The sequence below is a fragment of the Amborella trichopoda genome, chromosome 2 (assembly GCF_054954075.1).
Source record: "Amborella trichopoda isolate Santa Cruz 75 chromosome 2, AtrichopodaSantaCruz75HAP2 v2.0, whole genome shotgun sequence".
NCBI classification, from domain to species: Eukaryota; Viridiplantae; Streptophyta; class Magnoliopsida; order Amborellales; family Amborellaceae; genus Amborella; species Amborella trichopoda.
Window position 1 is genome coordinate 1,482,408 of NC_142337.1, and position 18,695 is coordinate 1,501,102.

General features: G+C 35.4%; 1 protein-coding gene and 1 long non-coding RNA gene across 6 annotated transcripts; one reads left to right on the forward strand and one right to left on the reverse strand.

Annotated features, from left to right (window-relative positions):
* Positions 1–353: 353 nt before the first annotated feature.
* Positions 354–14,962, forward strand: LOC18427253 (Leucine-rich receptor-like protein kinase family protein). Of its 5 annotated transcripts, none has more exons than XM_088857279.1 (4): positions 354–4,397; positions 6,699–7,082; positions 8,426–8,467; positions 14,944–14,962. In XM_088857279.1, the coding sequence occupies exons 1-3, from the start codon at positions 1,475–1,477 to the stop codon at positions 8,440–8,442; spliced, it is 3,324 nt and encodes a 1,107-aa protein (XP_088713405.1). In that variant the 5' UTR covers positions 354–1,474; the 3' UTR covers positions 8,443–8,467; positions 14,944–14,962. The 5 variants fall into 5 exon arrangements, with proteins under 5 accessions (XP_088713405.1, XP_020518699.1, XP_020518700.1 ...); XM_020663040.2 differs by lacking the exon at positions 14,944–14,962 and adding an exon at positions 12,010–12,564; XM_020663041.2 differs by lacking the exon at positions 14,944–14,962 and adding an exon at positions 9,677–9,836.
* On the reverse strand, positions 12,001–14,301 carry LOC110006672 (uncharacterized). Its single transcript, XR_002279803.2, has 2 exons — positions 13,943–14,301; positions 12,001–12,442 (listed from the first exon to the last, which is right to left on the reverse strand). It is a non-coding gene; the product is annotated as an uncharacterized LOC110006672 (long non-coding RNA).
* Positions 14,963–18,695: the final 3,733 nt, after the last annotated feature.

Sequence of the window (18,695 nt, forward strand, 5' to 3'; positions counted from 1 at the left end):
TTATCGACGATCGCTGGTTAAATACGTCATGGAAAAAGGAACACGGTGTAAAGTGAAACACCAAAGACAGAGGAGAAAGCACGCTCCCAAAAAGGCGTGGTTGACTCGTCAACTTGCTGGATCGTGACACAATAGGCTCCTAACTGACAAGCGTCTCGTGCTTCTTGTTGCCCTAGCTTCTATAGTCTTTTGATGTTACAGTAACCAGTCTTAATCTTAAAGACCTTTCTTGCTTGTTATCATTCATATTCTCACATGATCTGTCTCTCTCTACCTATCTGCCTTTCTGTCACTCTCCTATGGCTCTCTCTCTACAGAGCTATCGATCTTTTGTGTGGCTCTTAAAAGCACTGAGTCGTAGGGTTTGTGGAGGTATCAACGGATTGTTATTGGAACTTGAAAGTCTTATTGATTTGGAGGTTTTCTGGACGCGCTTTTAAATTCTGCAGTTTTTTGTTGCCAGAATTTAAAATGCTTTTGCCTTTGAACTGGAGGTTTAGCTAATTGCTGGATTCTATCTCTTTTTTCAGTATGGATTCGAGAAGTTGACCCAGAAACAGTTTTTTACAGGCCCTGTGCTCCTTAAGTTCATTTCTATTGCTCGAACTGCTATTGAAGTACTCTCTCTCTCTCTCTCTCTCTCTCTCTCAATTTGAAAAGAATTATTGAAGTTTCCTTTGTTGCTTTCCCTCTCTCCTATCTGCTACTTTCCCTGTCAGAGTTTATGACTGCACTGTTTGGTTTGATTGTTCAATCTTTTGCATCTTATCATGTAACATGAGTTTATCCAGTCATATTTATTTAAAGAATTCTTTTGTTTGGGTATTCATTCCTATCATTTTTTGGCCAGGAATTGGCCTTTCTCTTTAGAGATCCTTATATCTGAGCCTTATGAATCCCAAATCTAGAGCATCATTTTTTTGCCTAATAATTTTTCAGAATTTGCAGAGCTTTTGAACATATTTTTCAGCAGTGTGTCAAAAATTTCAGTATTACAGCTGTAATGTTGATCTTCATGGTTTCCTAATATCAATTCAGAAACATATATGAGATCTTCATTATCTTTTCTTACTAACTCATGACCTTAGTCTTTCTTGTTCTTGCTACAAATAAACAGCACTTTCCTTCCTCTTTTTTTTGATAATTTCAGTTGACAGACACTAGAATAATGCATAGAATTCTCTGAATGTCATGAGGATTTCCGAATGGGTTTGTATCTTGACCTGTGGAAACTGAAATTCTTGTAGGATGATTTAATTGTTTTTTTAAACTTCCAGTATGATTCAATTTCCCCGCTAAGTTTTGCCTCCTAGGCCATCTCTCATTTACCAGCACTAGATGACAAACATATTGTATTTTGTCTTTGGCAGTAGTTTTGCATTCAACATCGTGGATAGCATGATGTAGGCTACCGTCCATCTCCTAGGTAGTTGTTGTGTTTTCCCTCTATAATGTGATTCCTAACCATCCCGAAATGACTCTCTTGGAGACCCTTGGATCCAAAAGAACCTTTTTTCGCTATTTCTCAATTCTCTGCTTCTCTATTGTCGTTGTAAACTCCTTGAACGACGAAGGGCGCCGACTTCTCGAGTTTAAAGATGGCCTCAATGACAGCAATGGAAATCTCCAGAACTGGAATTTGTCTGACTTTACGCCTTGTAAATGGAGAGGCATTAGCTGCACCCTTTACAGGGTAACTTCCATAAACCTTCATCTCTTCAATTTATCTGGTGCATTATCTCCGAGCATTTGTGAGCTGCGTCATCTTAAAGTCTTCAATGTATCGAAGAACATGATCTTCGGCCCTTTACCTAGAGGTTTGTTCAATTGCACCCGTCTGGAGGTTCTAGATGTAGGTACCAACAAGCTTCATGGTGAGATACCCCAAGAATTAGGTAAGCTATCCAATATGAGAAGGCTTTACCTTGATGAGAACTACCTTTTTGGCAAAATCCCTGATGAGGTTGGAAACCTCTCATCTCTTGAAGAACTTGTCATATACAGTAACAATTTCACTGATTCCATACCCAACTCCATTAGTAATCTGAAGAAACTGAGGATTATAAGGGCAGGTCTCAATTTTCTTTCAGGTCCTATTCCACTAGAGATCAGTGAATGTGGGAGCTTAGAAATCCTTGGATTGGCTCAGAATAAGCTACAGGGCCTTCTTCCGAAGGAGCTCCAAAGGCTTAGGAATCTCACAACTCTGATCCTTTGGCAAAATCAGTTAACAGGAGAGATACCCCCTGAGATTGGGAATTGCAGCAATTTGGAGATGCTCGCGTTAAATAAGAATGGTTTCAGTGGTGGAGTCCCAAAGGAGTTGGGTAAATTGTCTAAATTGAAGAAGCTTTATATCTACACTAATCAGCTGAATGGCACTATACCAAAAGAGCTGGGGAACTGTACATCTGCTGTAGAGATTGATCTTTCAGAGAATAGGTTGATAGGGACCATACCAGCGGAGCTTGGGAGGATTCAGACCCTAAGGCTACTTCACCTTTTTGAAAACCTTTTGCAGGGAACCATCCCTAGAGAGCTTGGGCGGTTGAGTCAGTTGAGAAAGATTGATCTTTCGATTAACAACCTAACAGGTACGATTCCCATTGGGTTTCAGGACCTTACCTCTCTAGAGTATCTGCAACTCTTCGACAATCATCTTGAAGGCACAATACCTCCTCAGTTAGGGGCTAACAGTAATTTATCCGTTCTTGATGTATCTGAGAACAAGCTCGTGGGTAGAATACCGGTACAAGTTTGTAAGTTTCAGAAGTTGAACTTTCTGACCATTTGGTCTAACAAATTAACGGGTGGCATACCCTATGGTGTCAAGACCTGCAAATCTTTGGTGCAGTTGAGATTGGGAGATAACCAGCTTAGTGGTAGCCTCCCCGTTGAATTATCTGGGCTTCTAAATTTAACTACTCTTGAGCTGTATCAAAACCGATTTTCTGGGTTTATTCCTCCAGAATTTGGTAAGCTTAAGAAACTTGAGAGGCTGCATTTGTCAGATAACAACTTTGTTGGAAAGATCCCTAGTCAGATTGGTGAGTTGGCAGATCTTGTTAGCTTCAATGTTTCGTCAAACAGATTGTCAGGGACTATTCCCCCTAGTTTAACCAATTGTAAAAATCTCCAAAGGCTTGATTTGAGCAGAAATATATTAACCGGTTTTGTCTCCCAAGAACTCGGCAATTTGACAAACCTAGAACTTCTAAAGTTGTCTGATAACCAACTAAATGGAACCATTCCTGGTTGGTTGGGTAGTTTGTCTCACCTTACAGACTTGCAAATGGGAGGAAATCATTTATCTGGCTCTATACCTCCTGAATTGGGTCGTCTCACTACTTTGCAAATTGCTCTGAACCTTAGTAACAATCTCCTTTCTGGAGAAATACCAATGGAACTGGGAAATTTGCAGATGCTTGAAGCTCTCTACTTGAACAATAACCAACTTGATGGTGAAATTCCCGTGGCTTTGGGTGACTTATCCAGCCTTCTAGTGTGCAATCTTTCTTATAATAGTCTTGGGGGGGAGGTACCTAACACTCAAGTTTTTCGGAGGATGGATGCGAGCAATTTTATGGGAAACAAAGACCTCTGTGGGTCCATGATGAATCCTTGCCTGTCTCCTTCATCGCAGCCCAATTCTCTACACCCCCATTGGCTTGAGAAGCAAAACGCTAAGGAGGAAATCGTGAGCATAAGTGCGGTGTTTGTGGGGTTGGTGTCTTTAATTCTCACAGTGAGCGTTTGCTGGCTCATAAAGCGACCAGGGTCTATGTTTGTCCCTTTTGAAAACCATAAACTTGACGAAACTGATACCTATTATTTCCCCAAAGGTGGTTTCAGCTATCAGGACCTTCTAGAAGCCACTGGAAATTTTTCAGAGAGTGCAGTGATAGGGAGAGGAGCTTGTGGGACCGTGTACAAAGCTTTTATGGCCAATGGGGATTTTGTTGCAGTCAAGAAGCTGGCCTCTCATGGAGATGGATCGAATATCGACACTAGCTTTAGTGCTGAGATTTCAACCTTGGGTAAAATTAGGCACCGCAACATCGTTAAGCTCCATGGTTTTTGCAATCACACGGATTCGAATCTTCTCTTGTATGAATACATGGAGAATGGGAGCTTAGGTGAAGTGCTTCGTGGTGAGCCTTGTTTGTTGGACTGGGATGCTCGCTATAAGATAGCCCTTGGAGCAGCTCAAGGCTTGTCCTATTTACACTATGACTGTAGACCTCAAATTGTTCATCGTGATATAAAGTCGAATAATATTTTATTGGATGGCACTTTTGAAGCTCATGTGGGAGATTTTGGCCTGGCCAAGTTGATTGACCTGTCACATTCGAAGACCATGTCTTCTGTTGCAGGTTCATATGGCTATATTGCACCTGGTACGAATGCCACATCTCTTGCTTGGAGTAACTTGCAGACTGAGGCTTTGTTTCTCTTTGGTCGCTAGGATCACCTTGAGTAGTCAATCTACTTTTTTCTCTTTTCACATGCATCCTGAACTTCAGAATATACAATTTACCATGTGATCTTTTCTTTTTGTTGCTTTATGTGACTTGCTGTTGCATGTATGCTTTTTGTCATTTTTCTGCAATCCTTGTTTGGAATGTTTTGCCAGCATGACCTGAAGTAGCAATATGTCTAGCTTGGCACCAGGAATCTTGGTGCAAATTTCATATGTAATTGTTAGGCAAGGTAGTGTTCTTAAACATGCTTTTTATCTGAACTGTTGTTTTGTCAGTTCCATTTCATTTTTAGAGAGGTAATATCGAAGGCGTAATATTTACTATTTACCTTTGTCCTAGTTGTGAAAGTAAATGCATTATCTTCCAAAGAAAGGAAATGAGCTAATGAAACGTTTTTTTTTCAACAATTAGATATATCTTTGTTACTGATCAGGACCCCCCCATGAGTTTCTGTTAATCATCAATGTTCTTAGCGGAACTTGTTCACCTGAAGGATATTATCTATGAGGTTCATTTCAGAGTCAGAATGCTTGACCCAGTAAAGTTGCCTTAGAATGTGCCACTAATAAGATAGACTTCCAAATGGTTGGTTTTTCTGCATGAATATGCTGTACTATGTACATAGCTGCATATTAACAGAATGACATCAATTGACACATTGTCAAGCTGAAAAGGCAACATGTCTGGAAGCACATGTCACCTATGAGTTGTTTGTTTCTTTGGTCATTTCCTGTATGAAATCATTTGCCGTCAAATACCAATGACATCCCAATAGGTTTGTAATGTCTCATTTTCAGGTGTCATGAGGTATGTTTATGTCCAATAGCTCTTTGATAGTCATGTTACTAGGATCACTGGGAGTGAATTTCTATACCATGCAAAAGTAACCGGTAGCAAGACATTCCTATTACAGTTAAATTGATAACTGTATTTACCCAAAAAAAAAAATTGTTACTGTAAACTATACTATTCACTAGATCTAAACACTGGTTTCTACTCCTTCGATCACTGTGGTATCAACCAACTACCAATGATCACATGAAATCCGTCTTTGGAATTTCTACAATTATAGAGGTGACCAACATTCCCTAGAGCTCCCATCTCTCAAAACATGAACATAACAATTCATTGACAAATGTTTGCATTCTCATTCGTTTACCTACTTATCCTGTGAAAGGTCTTGGTCTCGCCCTAGTGCAAGTATTTAGGAGTAGTTTTTGTAAATTGATAGAGTTATGACTGATGAAACTGTATGGTGATGTATGAAGTTGATGTTGAAGGTTCCCAAGTATGTACTTAGGTTTGGATCATTTGGAGGAGCAACAACAAATTAATCATCTATACAAGTGTGCCCATTTTTCCCCACAAGTGATATTTTTTTATCCAGATAAGTTATTAATCACTATTTTTCCCCATTAAAGACTTGTTTGGTTGGAACTTTCCACCTGCAAATTATTCCCCAAAAAAAGAGAGGAAAAAAAATAAGGGGGGGGGGGGGGGGGGGGGGGGGGGGGGGGGGGGGGGGGGGGGGGGGGGTGTTGAATTGAACTACAATTATAAGGAGGGAAAGGGAACATGCAACACGACCATGCTTATATCAAATCATTATATTAGCCTCCTGAATAACAGTTACAATATCTGTTTTATTGCTAACAGCATCAAAAACATGAGATGAATCCTCAACAACTATTTCTTGAAGAATTATGTGTAATCTAACATGTAAAAAATGAAATCAAAATATTATTGTAAACATTTTCATTCATATATGAGTCCGTATTTGAAATGCATAGAAAGCGAGTTGCAGATTCTCATTCTTGCACTATATGCATTTGAGAAGTAGGACAACCAAAAAGTAGCGTATTATTGAGGGATAAATATAAACTCAACAACTGAGATTTTAGCATGACCGATATTTCAGATAGGGAAAATAATATTTTAGTTTGATGAGTACATCTATATTTCTGCAATTTATAAATAAAATAAAAAAGTAGAAATTATTCTTTTAAAACAATTTGATTGCTTCAACTATACAAATTTATTCTATGATCTATTTCTTTGTAATAGCAACCCTTCATTTACCAAAAAAAAAAAGAAATATCGGTACACATTCTTACTACTGAGATTTTAGCATGACTGACATTTCATGGGCATATTCAATATTTCAAACCTTATGTTTCGGTACACATTCTTACTACCAATTTGTCCACCCTATTTCAGAATATGCGTACACAATGAAGTTCACTGATAAGTGTGACATATATAGTTTTGGAGTTGTTCTTTTGGAGCTGGTTACCGGGCGATCCCCAGTTCTGCCCCTTGATCAGGGAGGCGATCTGGTTACTTGGGTCCGGAGGTCAATTCCAAACACAGAGTTGAGATCTAAGGTTTTTGATTCTCGAATAGATTTCAGCAAGAAGAGGATAGAAGAGGAGATGGCTCTGGTTCTCAAGATTGCCTTGTTCTGTACCAGCATGTCGGCCCTTGATAGGCCCAACATGAGAGAGGTAGTGGCCATGCTGATTGATGCCAGAGAATCCTCTTGTGCTTCTCTTTACTCTCCAACATCAGAAACACCTTTAGAAGAAGACCCTGCACTAGAAGGTGAGATCTATATGCTTTTCAAATGCACTTTCCTTTAAATACACTTTTCTTAATATAATATATTTACTTGTTTCTCAATAACTGTCTTAATATAGGTGAACATGTAACCTATGCAAGCTTGAAGACATTGGTGAATTGCATTTACCTATACTGTCTCAATTTTCAGCGAATTTTCATCAATTTTGTAGCTAATATTATTTCAGCAAGTTATTTGGAATAAAGTGAAAAAAGCTTTTAAAAAAGATACACTTGTAGGCAAACCACAGACAGATACTTCATATCATAATTAACTTCATTGAAACAATGAATTATAAGTGATAATGAGTATATCCAAAATTATGTGTATGCATGTGAATTTATTTGCACTGGTATTTTTGTATATATATATAAGCATATATGCATGTTCAATGCATCGAAGCACACGCACACATTCATTACAGCCAAGTAAATGGATTTACTTTTGTGGGATTCTGAAATTTTGAAGGGAAAGTACATGAGACAAGTTACATACAAAAAGGCACAACATAGCCGGCCCGATTTTCCATCTGACTACTTCAGGTAGAAAACGTCTCGCTATATATAATCCCAATTCTAAAAATTAGGGAAAATGTCGTATGGGCCCCCAATACCAAACTTATATGCGGCAGCCTCTGCCTACTTCTCTTTCAAGTGGCATTAAATTTCTCCTAAGACTATCGGCACATGAGACAATCAGCACATGCCTTTGTCCTCTCCCTCACCTCGTTTCTCACTTTTTTAACATTAAATTTTAGGTCAACAATTGCATGTGACGTAAAAAAGGGACGGAAGGAGGATTTCCTTGTGTGATATAAGAGAAATTGTTGTTGTCAAATTTCGTGTAAAGTATTGATAAAAGAGGGAATGGAGGGGATGAATGGGCACCTTAACAGTTCTAGGAAAATTTAATCCTACTTGAAAGAGAAAAGTTGGGGCATCCTACCATAAAATTAGTTTAGAAATCGAGGATCGGTGTAATATTTTCCGTAAAAATTGAGAGCAAAGAGGCATGACTATGGGACCAAGCCCTGCACAAGACAAATCCCTCAAAAGGTTATATGTCAGCACTGGCTACATTATGGGTGACATTTCCACTGTCTATTTTCTTATACCTTGCACATGAATCTCAATGAAATGCGTGGTTTTTGTAGAGGAAAGGTATCCACTCTCTCTGATCTTACTGGTCTGGCATTTGGTCTTGAAAGAGTCATCAAATGTGTGTGTGAGAGAGAGAGCGAGTCAATTTTTCGTGTGCATTTGTTAGAGAGAGAGAGCTTACCGTTGCCAAAATTTTTCTAATCTTGCTGGTTTATTTGCTGGTACAGGACGCATGGACTCGTGACTGATTATTGGTCTAATACACTGAGGTAATTAAATAACATCTTTTTTTTTCTTCTCGGCTGCTAATGATATAAATTAGTTTCATAGTCCACATTATGTAATTCACTGGGGAAGCATGATATCAATAAAATTTTACATGTTCTTTCCCAAAAAATTATTCTTGATTTGATCGAACTCATTTTGAAGGCCATCTGATTTTGTAGCGAATACTATAGAGACTAGAGAGAGAAAGGTTGGCTAACAAATCAGCATTATACTATGGTAAACTATCTGGTTCAAGGGGTTGGGGGGGAGAAAGAGAGTTTTTATTGAAAATTCAGCAGGTTTGATATTAGTTACTAAAAGATTTTATAATTGCTTGAGCAAGCTCCAAAGGGAAATCATTTCCCAAGTTAAAAAAAAAATGTGGATATTATTGAAATCCTTTTCATTCTCTTTCGGTATTAAATTTTACGTTGCAATTTTGATCATCCTATCTCTTCCATATGGTCCTTGGTTAAGGGTGTAAAAGTGTGGATTTGGGTCAGGTCAGGCTGACCTTGACCAGGAACTATGGCTGGGATCAGGTCGGGGATGGCATGGACCAACCCGACAATTTATAATGGAAATACAACATAATGATTCATAAAATTTGTATGGAAATACAATAAAAGGTGTAAGAATGTGTAAATGAACATTTGTTCAACAAACAAAACATGCTAAAAGTCACTTATAGAGGCAAGAACACAATGACAATTCGCCTCCCAACTATGGTAGAAAAGGAAAAGAAAATACGCCTCTAATATCTAAGAAAACTACCGTCTCTCTCTCAGTTAATCGAAGTTCCTCATGTTCCATTTAAGATGATCATATCCTTGCGTTAGCAGTGCACTAGAGAAAGATGCTTGAACAATTCATTTGAGCTCAGGATTTGCCATAATGATGATGATTTGGACAGAGGGTTCCCCCATTCATGACTAATTCATTCCTTATAAACTTCTAGAAGGTATTTGTTTCAGCAAAATGCAATCGGGATTTCTAGGGCATAGGATTAGGATTTAATAGTATCTCTTCTATTTGTGGTTTCAAATTTCATATATCCCACACTGAGGCATGGTATTAGAATATAGTTTTCTCTAAAATGCATCTTACAAGTGTTTTGGATCGAACAATGTCAAAGTGTGGCTTCTGCTTCCTCTTATGGAGAAGACTTTTGAGGAAGTATTTGATGTGTACTCTTTTGCAACTCCAAGCAGGTCGCCAATGTCAGTGAGGTTTCTACAGCAAAAATGAAATGAAATTTCTGAATTTTACTTGAATTTTCTTAGAGAGTTTGATAAGGGTTTCAAAAACTGTATAAAGATCTTATTTCTAATCTATATTCTCAATAATCATGAGGTAAACCTCATTAGGCCTTGATTTTCCTTTTTTTACTTTTTTTTCTTCAGACACTTTTTATTTGCAGGTTTAATTATATACATAAGAAATTTTAGTGGCAATTTTGGCTCTTCGAAATTATAAATCTTTTACCGTTTACATCTTAAATCACTTCAAAATTCTCCATAATTAAAGTGGTAAAGGCTGTGCTCTATAATTTGTGGGTTGGATGCATATTCGTTATTTTTATGGAAAAGTATATAAACAGACAATTTACTTTACAAGGAGGTCATAAACATTCTTGTCTTTTAGATTTCAAATTGAGTAGTTACGAGCTGCCTATAGACTTAAAAGTTCCAAAAAAGCATTTCAGCACACCTTAAGCAATTTAATTTAACATTTAATGGTTTGGAGTAATTGTGACTTCTTTATATGAATGATAAATGGTCTCAATGTATCATCGACGATTTGGAAGAGCACCAGTAAGTTACTTCATTTCTTTCAAGTATGGGTGTGGTTTTTATAAGGTTGCAACCTTAAACAATCCAATAAAGGTGCTCCAAATTGTATCATGCAATTTTGGTGAAAAACATTATTAGGATTATCTCAAAATCTATTTTTATATCTAATTATAAAATTTAAAACTCGAAAAATGGTTAAAATCAAGTAGATTTATAAAAATATAAAAATCTTGAAAATGGACGGTTTAGATAATATATTGTAAGATGTAATATATTTGAAACGCAATTTTTTTATTTTTTTTATGTTCATACATCGCGATGTTGAGATTACCAATTAGAAGTTTTTTCAACCTTAAAACAACTTTTTTTGATAGATTTTGAGGTGCATCTGTAATTCTACATTTTAATGATGTAATATTATATAAATTTTTTTGCTTTTAAGTAAACATTAAAAATGAAGAAAAAGAAGAAGAAAGAAGACTGATCGTGAATTCAGAAACATATATAATTGTGTTGGAATTGGCATGTTACCGTGGTGGGTAAGGCATACACTACTAATAATTAACAAAAAAAAATCCATGCGTTGAAGAATAGTCAATTCATCCCAAAAGAAGACAAAACAATTTTATGGACATGCTAGGTATTTTCCTTTTCCATATTGCTAATTTTCAATATTTTTTAGGTAATTGCTGAAATTTTCAAGAGGTTTAGAGCTATTTTGATAAGAGTTTACAATATTAAGAGTTAATATCATTAGTTTGTCAAATAAGCCATTGAAAAGGCTTAAAGCCAAATTAATGCAGAATTCCGCTAAGTGAGGACATTGGATCTTATAAGAGGGTGATTGGGTAGGGAAATTACAGTTCCCTCTCATCGAATAAATGATCAAACAAATGGGGGAGGTTCCATTAATTAGGGAAATCGAATTTTGTACCAGCTTTCCCAGTTATCAAACATAGCTTAAAGCCCAATTTAAAATTTTGTGTAGCTTCCTTGGGATTTTCTGGGAATCCCTGGAGTTTTGAAGTGAGGGAAAGATGTCTGGAAAATTAGGGACATTCTCTAGAAATGCTGCCCTTTTTTTCAGCGATGGAAAGTTGGAAAATGCAAGCTTTAGCAAATTACATAAGGACAAAGTTTATATAAGGTTGCAATCCTAAAATGGAGAAATAAAGTGCACCTCAAAAATCCATTATAAAAGGTTGTTTTGATGTTCGAAAAACCTCAAATTAATTATCTCGACATCAAGATTATGAATATCAAAAGATAAAACGTTGTTAAATCTGAAAAAAGTGCATCTTACAACACATTATTTGGACCGTCCATTTTCAAAATGATTATGTGTTTATATATTTACTTGATTTAAAACATTTTTTGAGTTTAAAATTTTATAATTAGAAATGGAAATAGATTCACGACCCATCCTAAGAATTTTTTGGACCAAAATTACATTTATGATAAAATTCGGAGATGCGCCTTACTTTGATGGTTCAAGGATGCAACCACATACAAACCACGCCGATATCAAAATGATTGTCGTCTAATTTGGAATAGTCAATAATTTTCACTAAAAGTTCTTATGTTTATATAAGTCACCATGATTCTTGAGAGCATTAATATGAGACCAAATCTTTGTATGGTTCTTAAAACCCTTATCGAGCTCTTTTTGAATATTCGCGTAAACTTACAGGGATTCATCCACTTTTTGAATATTTGAGTAGCTCGTTTTGAAAAGTTGAGTAAACTTACAGGGATTCATCCACTTTTGTTCTCATTGCCAAAATCTTACCAACAACAGCGGGTGCCTTTGAGTTACAAAAGCGACCACACTCAAAATTACTCTTCAAATCAGAAGAAGCAAAGCTACAATTCGACCATTGTTTCGATCCACAACATTTGCAGTGATGTATTTTAGAGAAAAATACATGCTCAGAACATACCTCTTTGTGGGCGCTATGGAATCCCAAACCCTGAATCCCTAAATTGAAGAGGTGTATCAAAACCCTAAAATTCTCCCTTGCTTGTTGATGATGCAAATACTTGGTCCATCGAGTCTATGAGTTTCTAAAGGTTGAATTCGTGATGAGAAGAGGAACCCTCAACCTTAATCAAGAACCTAAGAATGTTCAAGCATCCTTCTCAAGTGTACCTCCAGTGTAAGAAAAAGTTGATCGCCACGATACCCTGTAAGAAAATGAGGGAATTTTGATTAGGACGAGAGAAAAAAAGCAATTTATTTGGACAAGAGAGAGTGCACAATTTCTGTCAAACGTGTCAATGTTTGTTTATTGAATTTTCGAGATGCATGTTAGTTGTACTTAAATTTCTTGGGGTTGATATTTGAGCTCTCATCTGATCCTTTCTATTATTAATTTTCATATTTGAAGTTTGCATGAATTGTTTTAAGTTTTTAAGAGCTTTTCCATGGGATGGTTCATGTTTTTTTTTTTTTTTTTTTTGAAATTTTCTAAATGAACCTGTTCTCCATTGATGTTTAGCGAGATGTGGTCCACAAGTCGAAAAGTTTTAGTATGTTATAGTAATTATGTATTTTTCTTTTAACTAGTATTTAGCTATTGATTTCATTGAATCTTGTAACTAACATATACAGACACAAACATACAATTGATACTTTATGATCTGGTTTGAATTGAATGTGAAATGCTTCGTAATAACCATGAACTTTTAGAATGATAGAAAGCCACGCAACAGTCTACACGGGAAGAAATTCCAGTGGTAAAATGAAACGGAAATTATCCCAAGAAAGTGAAAACTGGTACCAAACCCGAAAAATGGGGCCAGTTTGGGCCTTTTATAAATGCAGGAAATATATTATTTTAAAATTCATGAAAAATTCCTGGCAAATTCCGGCCAAATCCATTACGGACTAGGGCTCTCTCTGTTCTCTGGTTTTTCTTTTAACACCCTTGTTTCTAATACGTAGGGCTCTCTCTGTTCTCTGGTTTTGAGGATAAAATCGAGAAAAACACTGGAATTGAATCCTATCAAACGATGTAAGACAGGAAGCAAACCTTTTAATAAACCTGTAGAAGGATGAGAAAGCCATGCCCAGAGAGAGAGACGGGGAAGAAATCCTAGTGGTGAAATGAAAGGGGAATCAGCCCAAGAAAGTGAAAATGGAGATCGATGGCATCACATAGGGAGAACCCCTAAAAATAAAGATTGGTAAAATAAAAGGAACGCACGGAAAAAAAAGTGAAAATGGAGCTTGATGGCATGGAGAAAGAACCCCGGATAACTAAATGGAGGAGAACAATGTCCTACCAGAAGTACAGAGAATAAAACCAAGCCCTAAATTCTTCGGTGACTGCAACACCAGGAAGGCAAGAGAGCACAGGCGAGAGACAAACCCTAGAAAATCAACAAGACCGCGCTAGAGGTCTCACAGTGCATATACAAAACTCAAGTCCAAAACACTTCTGCATCCAGGAAATAAAGAGACACAAGAAAGCTAAAATGGAGAGGAATCGAGGTCTTGTGAAGAAAATAAAAACTCTAAGCCCAACATTTATAGAAAGAGAATCCCTAAAAGACTAAAATTGCGAGGAATCGAATTCCTTCCATATCAAAAATGATAAAAGCCTTAAATTCACAAACTATTTACGTATATATAAGGAGAGATAAACACTATAAAGCATTAGTGGAGAGGGATCGATGTCTTACCAGGCCCAACAGAGAGAAAGAGATAGCTCGAGCACTGCAACTTTAGAGAGAGATACTTTAGACAGATGAACAGAGAAATAAGGGTGTCGAAGGCATTTTAGGGAAGCCTTGGGCAAAATCTAGGGCATGCAACTTGCTAGGTATAGTGTGATAAGATATAGGAACTGGCTAAGTTTGGCCCGTTCCTACTCGGACTCAGCATCCTTCCGAGTCCGACCTAATCCACTAGGGTGAGTCTGAGTGGACTCGCTTGAGTTTTAGGACACTGGTTTTGAGATATCAATTTCTAGCTAATCATGCATTTGCAAGAGGAAAAGGTTACATGTAAGGGAGATTGGCTTTGCACCTTTTTAATTCTTGCATCTTTATGGTAAATGTTCCATTCCAATTTAATGAAAGGCTAGGGCCTCTAAACCCTAATAACCAACCCATAAGAAATGTTCAATGCAATCAGTTGTTTATGTGACAGTCAATGATTCAGTCATCTTCACAGATTCAGACATGAAAAAATATTGGGGATAAAAAAGTTGCAACAAATTACTGATAAACCTCTGCAATGATGAGAGACACAGAGAAGTCCTAGAATAACACAGTATAAAAATATTGGCTCTTAACATATACTCAGGCGAGTGCGTGCTGGGTCGACTCCACCTCGGCAGGGTGCTGAGGCGAGTTTCGTGTGCAAACTCTGATAATATTTCTATAAACTGTTGTTAATAAAGGACATATAAATACATTCATATACAATTAGCTGTGTTTTATGATGGTATGTGAATTTGTCTTAATACATTCTTTAATTTTCTATGTTTCCTTTTTCTGAAATTTTTCTGAATCATTTCAAGCTATGTATCAAATTTTTCCAAAAACCACCTTTTATTCACTTTTTTCCTTCTGTTTATTGACTTTCAATGCCTTTTATAACTTCTCGCGCTTTTAAGTGTTTCTTTTTGCCATTTTTTTGTAGTTATTTTGCACATTTAACGATTTTTTGGCTCATGCAGGACTCAGGCGAGTCCCATTAGACTGGCCCGAGCCACTCAGCTCGGGTCCTGAGACCGAACCAAGTGAACTTGATGCAACAAGAACTGCAGTGGACTGGTATCAGAGATACCTTAAAATCTAATATTATGGCCTCAGTTGCTTGCACAAAAAGGACAGGATGTAAAATTCAACGAAGTGAATTGAACTCAGAGATGGTACACAGCTGGAGATTAACAAGTAATACAAAATTCCAAATTGAGAAGTTAAAATCCATATGAAAATGAAATCACAAATTTTAGGGAGAAATGCTTCACTAAAAAAAAGTAGTGCAGTCACACATGAGATATATCTAATATCGAATAACTATAAAATTAAGAAACCTCAATCCAAAAAGATCAAAGAGTTTAGATTTAGCAATAATAAAGTAACCCTAACTACTGTTAATTCAATAGAAGAAAAAAATCCAATTCCATACATTCAAGGGCAAAGAAACCCTAACCTCAACTAAGAAAGAGATCGAGCATAAGATAATAGCACATATAATCAATACACAGCTGCCTCAAAATTACTAAGTGATAGAACTCAGCAGTCTACAATACAAGTACTGTGTTTCTGGTTATCAAATGAAATTAAGACAAAAAGCAACAAACCGCCAAGGAAATCAAGCTTTAAGACCTTGCATACCAGTTTCTAGGGTAATGGCCATTCTGTAAAAACCTTTGTTTTTTTTGTTTCTTTGACAAAATTATCCTCAGCTTCTAATAAATTGTCAGGATGAAGTTTCTATGGGGCTTAGGCTTTACGAAAACAAAATAAAGCCTCACCTCAAATTCTTATCCAGAAAGCACTTTCGGCATTAGAAATTTTCATGATGGCTCCAAAATTAATTCCGACACCGACAATAAAATTTGAAACTAAAAAACTAGTATAGATCTTGTGGATCTAAATACTTTTAAGACGAAATGGATGGTTTAGATGATTTGTTGCAATATATATTATTTTAAAATTTAAAATTCTATTTTTTTTTTGCATAACCATATAATATTCAGGTTGAGATGATTGATTTAAAGGTTTTTCAACACTTAAATTGCAAATTTTAATGAGTTGTGAAGATAAGCTTTACTTATTTTTGGATAGAGTTGCAGTTGAAACCATTTTCCAATTACAAATATTCTAATACTTCAAAAAGGGGGATCTTAGTAAATAACACTTTTTTGGATATGTAAAAAATATATTTGATTAAAATACTTGCTTTTCAACAATTTTAAAATTTTAAAACTAAAGTTTAGCCTTTTTCAACTATTCTAAGTCACAGCCAATGTATAATAATATTTTGAAATTAAATTAAAATATATAATAAAATATTAAATTGTTTATCTTTTACATTTATTTTGATAATTGTTCCTTTGAAAAATGACCCTTGTATTTAAATTTTCAGGATTGTATCGAGTTTTTGTTTTTTCTCAAGATGCCCTCCAGCCTAAACTTGAAGATCTGACTCGAGTTTATTCTTTTTTACCTAGGGTACTTGATGCAAATTTAAAATAAAATAAATATAAATTTGAAAAGTTAGACTTTCAAACCACTTAAATATATATTTCAAGCAGTTGGGAAGTTGTACTTATGAATCGGCCCAAAACATGTGTTTTTTAGGGTGTGTAATTTGGGCTATTTAAAGGTTATACTTCCTTACTTGGGTAAAGTGAGAATAAAAAAAAAGATTGTATATAATGAGACCATTTTCCTTCCATTACTTACAACCATCCGATGTGAAATTTGATTGCATGGGTGTGTGACAAAGTTAGAAAAAAAAATCGTTTGAACTTTGAGCTTGGTCAATAAAATAAATGCCGTCACCCAATTTCACATTTGATGGTCAAGATTAATTGTGGCCACTTGCATCAAAAGTAAATGACCTCCCTATAAACTTTTCCATAAAAAAAACAAATCATCTCATTATCATTGGTATAAGGAACTTTCAAACTTTGTGAAGCATCTCATGCCATCAGATTTTCACATTACACGTGATTGTAAAATTATGCAAAAGATAAATAGCATTAACGTATACAAACTATTTTAATAGGAAAAAGTTTATAGTGAGCGACAACCTTACTAACAAAATAAAACTTAAAGTGATATAATGTTAATAAGCAATTTTTTCTTTGCATTCTTTTTTAAAATGACCAAATTACCTATATGTTGGATTTTCAATATCATAAATTCATAGGTTGAAGTCTGTAAATTTTCGGATCTTGAATAATCAAAATTTAAAAAATCTAAAACTTTCAGAAATTCAGAATTTGGACCCAAAATTTGAAGTTTTGGATTTTGAAAGTTCAAATTTGCCATATATCCATATTTTAAATATCTAAAATTGGAAGTTTTGGATTTTTTAAAATCTGAATTTATTGCATTTGAATTTTTGAAATCTGAAATTTCCATAACTTCGAATTTTGAAAATCTAAAAACCCTTTTGTTCCCACGGTGCACTAGCATTGGGTTTGTGATGCCTGGGAAGCTCGAATAACTTTTGGATATTGAGAAGGAAAATTGTTTCATGTGGGCTGCCATCTTAAAGATGGACGCGAGTAGTTGTTCCATCTAAAAACAATAGAAACTAACATTTTAGATGTTTTCTTACTAAAATTATAATTTTAAGTTTTTAAAAATTATTTATTTTTCATATTCCATATCTCCATGTTAGAGGTTACATGTCTTTAAAAACCAAGTCTTAAAATCTATCTCAAAAATAGATTTATTAAGGGGCCCGTATTTTTACATATGTGGGGTTGGCTTCATAGAAACTGGTCCTATTGAGAATTCAATATATTATAAGAATTTTGAATCTTGAAAATCCGAGATAAGGGCTTTTTTGGTATAAAAATAAGAAAATAAAAGGGATATGATTGTAAGTTTGAAAATTTGAGATGAACTTTCTACTATTTTAAGGGGACGTGTGCAAATTTCTTTTTATAAATGTACTTTGGACACGGTTTTTAGGAATCCGTTGATTCATATGTAGATATGCGCCATCGCTCTATAATATTCTGAACTTAGTTCTTCAGGAATATGTATTTTTTAACATGTGGATCATTAGTATGTAAATCAAAATAAACTTTAAAATTTATAATGACAATTTTTTAAGAATAAATCTAGGTCATTTATTTTAATTTCATAACGACTAACACTTCTACAAATACATCCATAGGTAGGATATGTGAGGAATTGCATCCCTGACACACAAAGCACTTTCCATGGGGTGTGATTTGTCTAAGGGTGTAACCCCAAACAATCAAAATAAGGCACATCTTCAAACTTTGTCAATAAGATGTAGTTTTGATGTCGAAAATTCTTATGATGCCTCGAGAATCTATTTTTATATCTAATTATGATATTTTATACTCCAAAAGAATTTCAAATCAAGCATATCGCTAAATGCATGAAAGTCTTAAAAAATAGATAGTCCCGTTAATGTATTGTAAGATATATTATTTTTAGGATTTATAATCTTTTTTTCAATCCATATATCTAAATGTTTAGATAATCAATTAGATGGTCTTCCAAATCAAAAGAACCTTTTCATATGGATGTTTGAGATGCATCTTAATTCTACAATATAAAATGTGAATCTCATATTAGTTTGAAAAATTGTTTCATGCGGGCTGGACCGTATTTCTACATATGCAGTCTAGAAAAGTGTACAGCATCCAACTTAAAGATGGAGGCAAATAGGTGTTCCATTTAAAAACAATGGAAACTAACGGCCCGAATG

What these genes read in the sequence shown, in the direction of transcription:
- LOC18427253 (XM_088857279.1), top strand. Translation starts at nt 1,475, where the DNA reads ATGACTCTCTTGGAGACCCTTGGATCCAAAAGAACCTTTTTTCGCTAT. An exon ending in ATATGGCTATATTGCACCTG is followed by an intron (nt 4,398 to 6,698) that starts GTACGAATGCCA and finishes ACCCTATTTCAG; the next exon opens with AATATGCGTACACAATGAAG.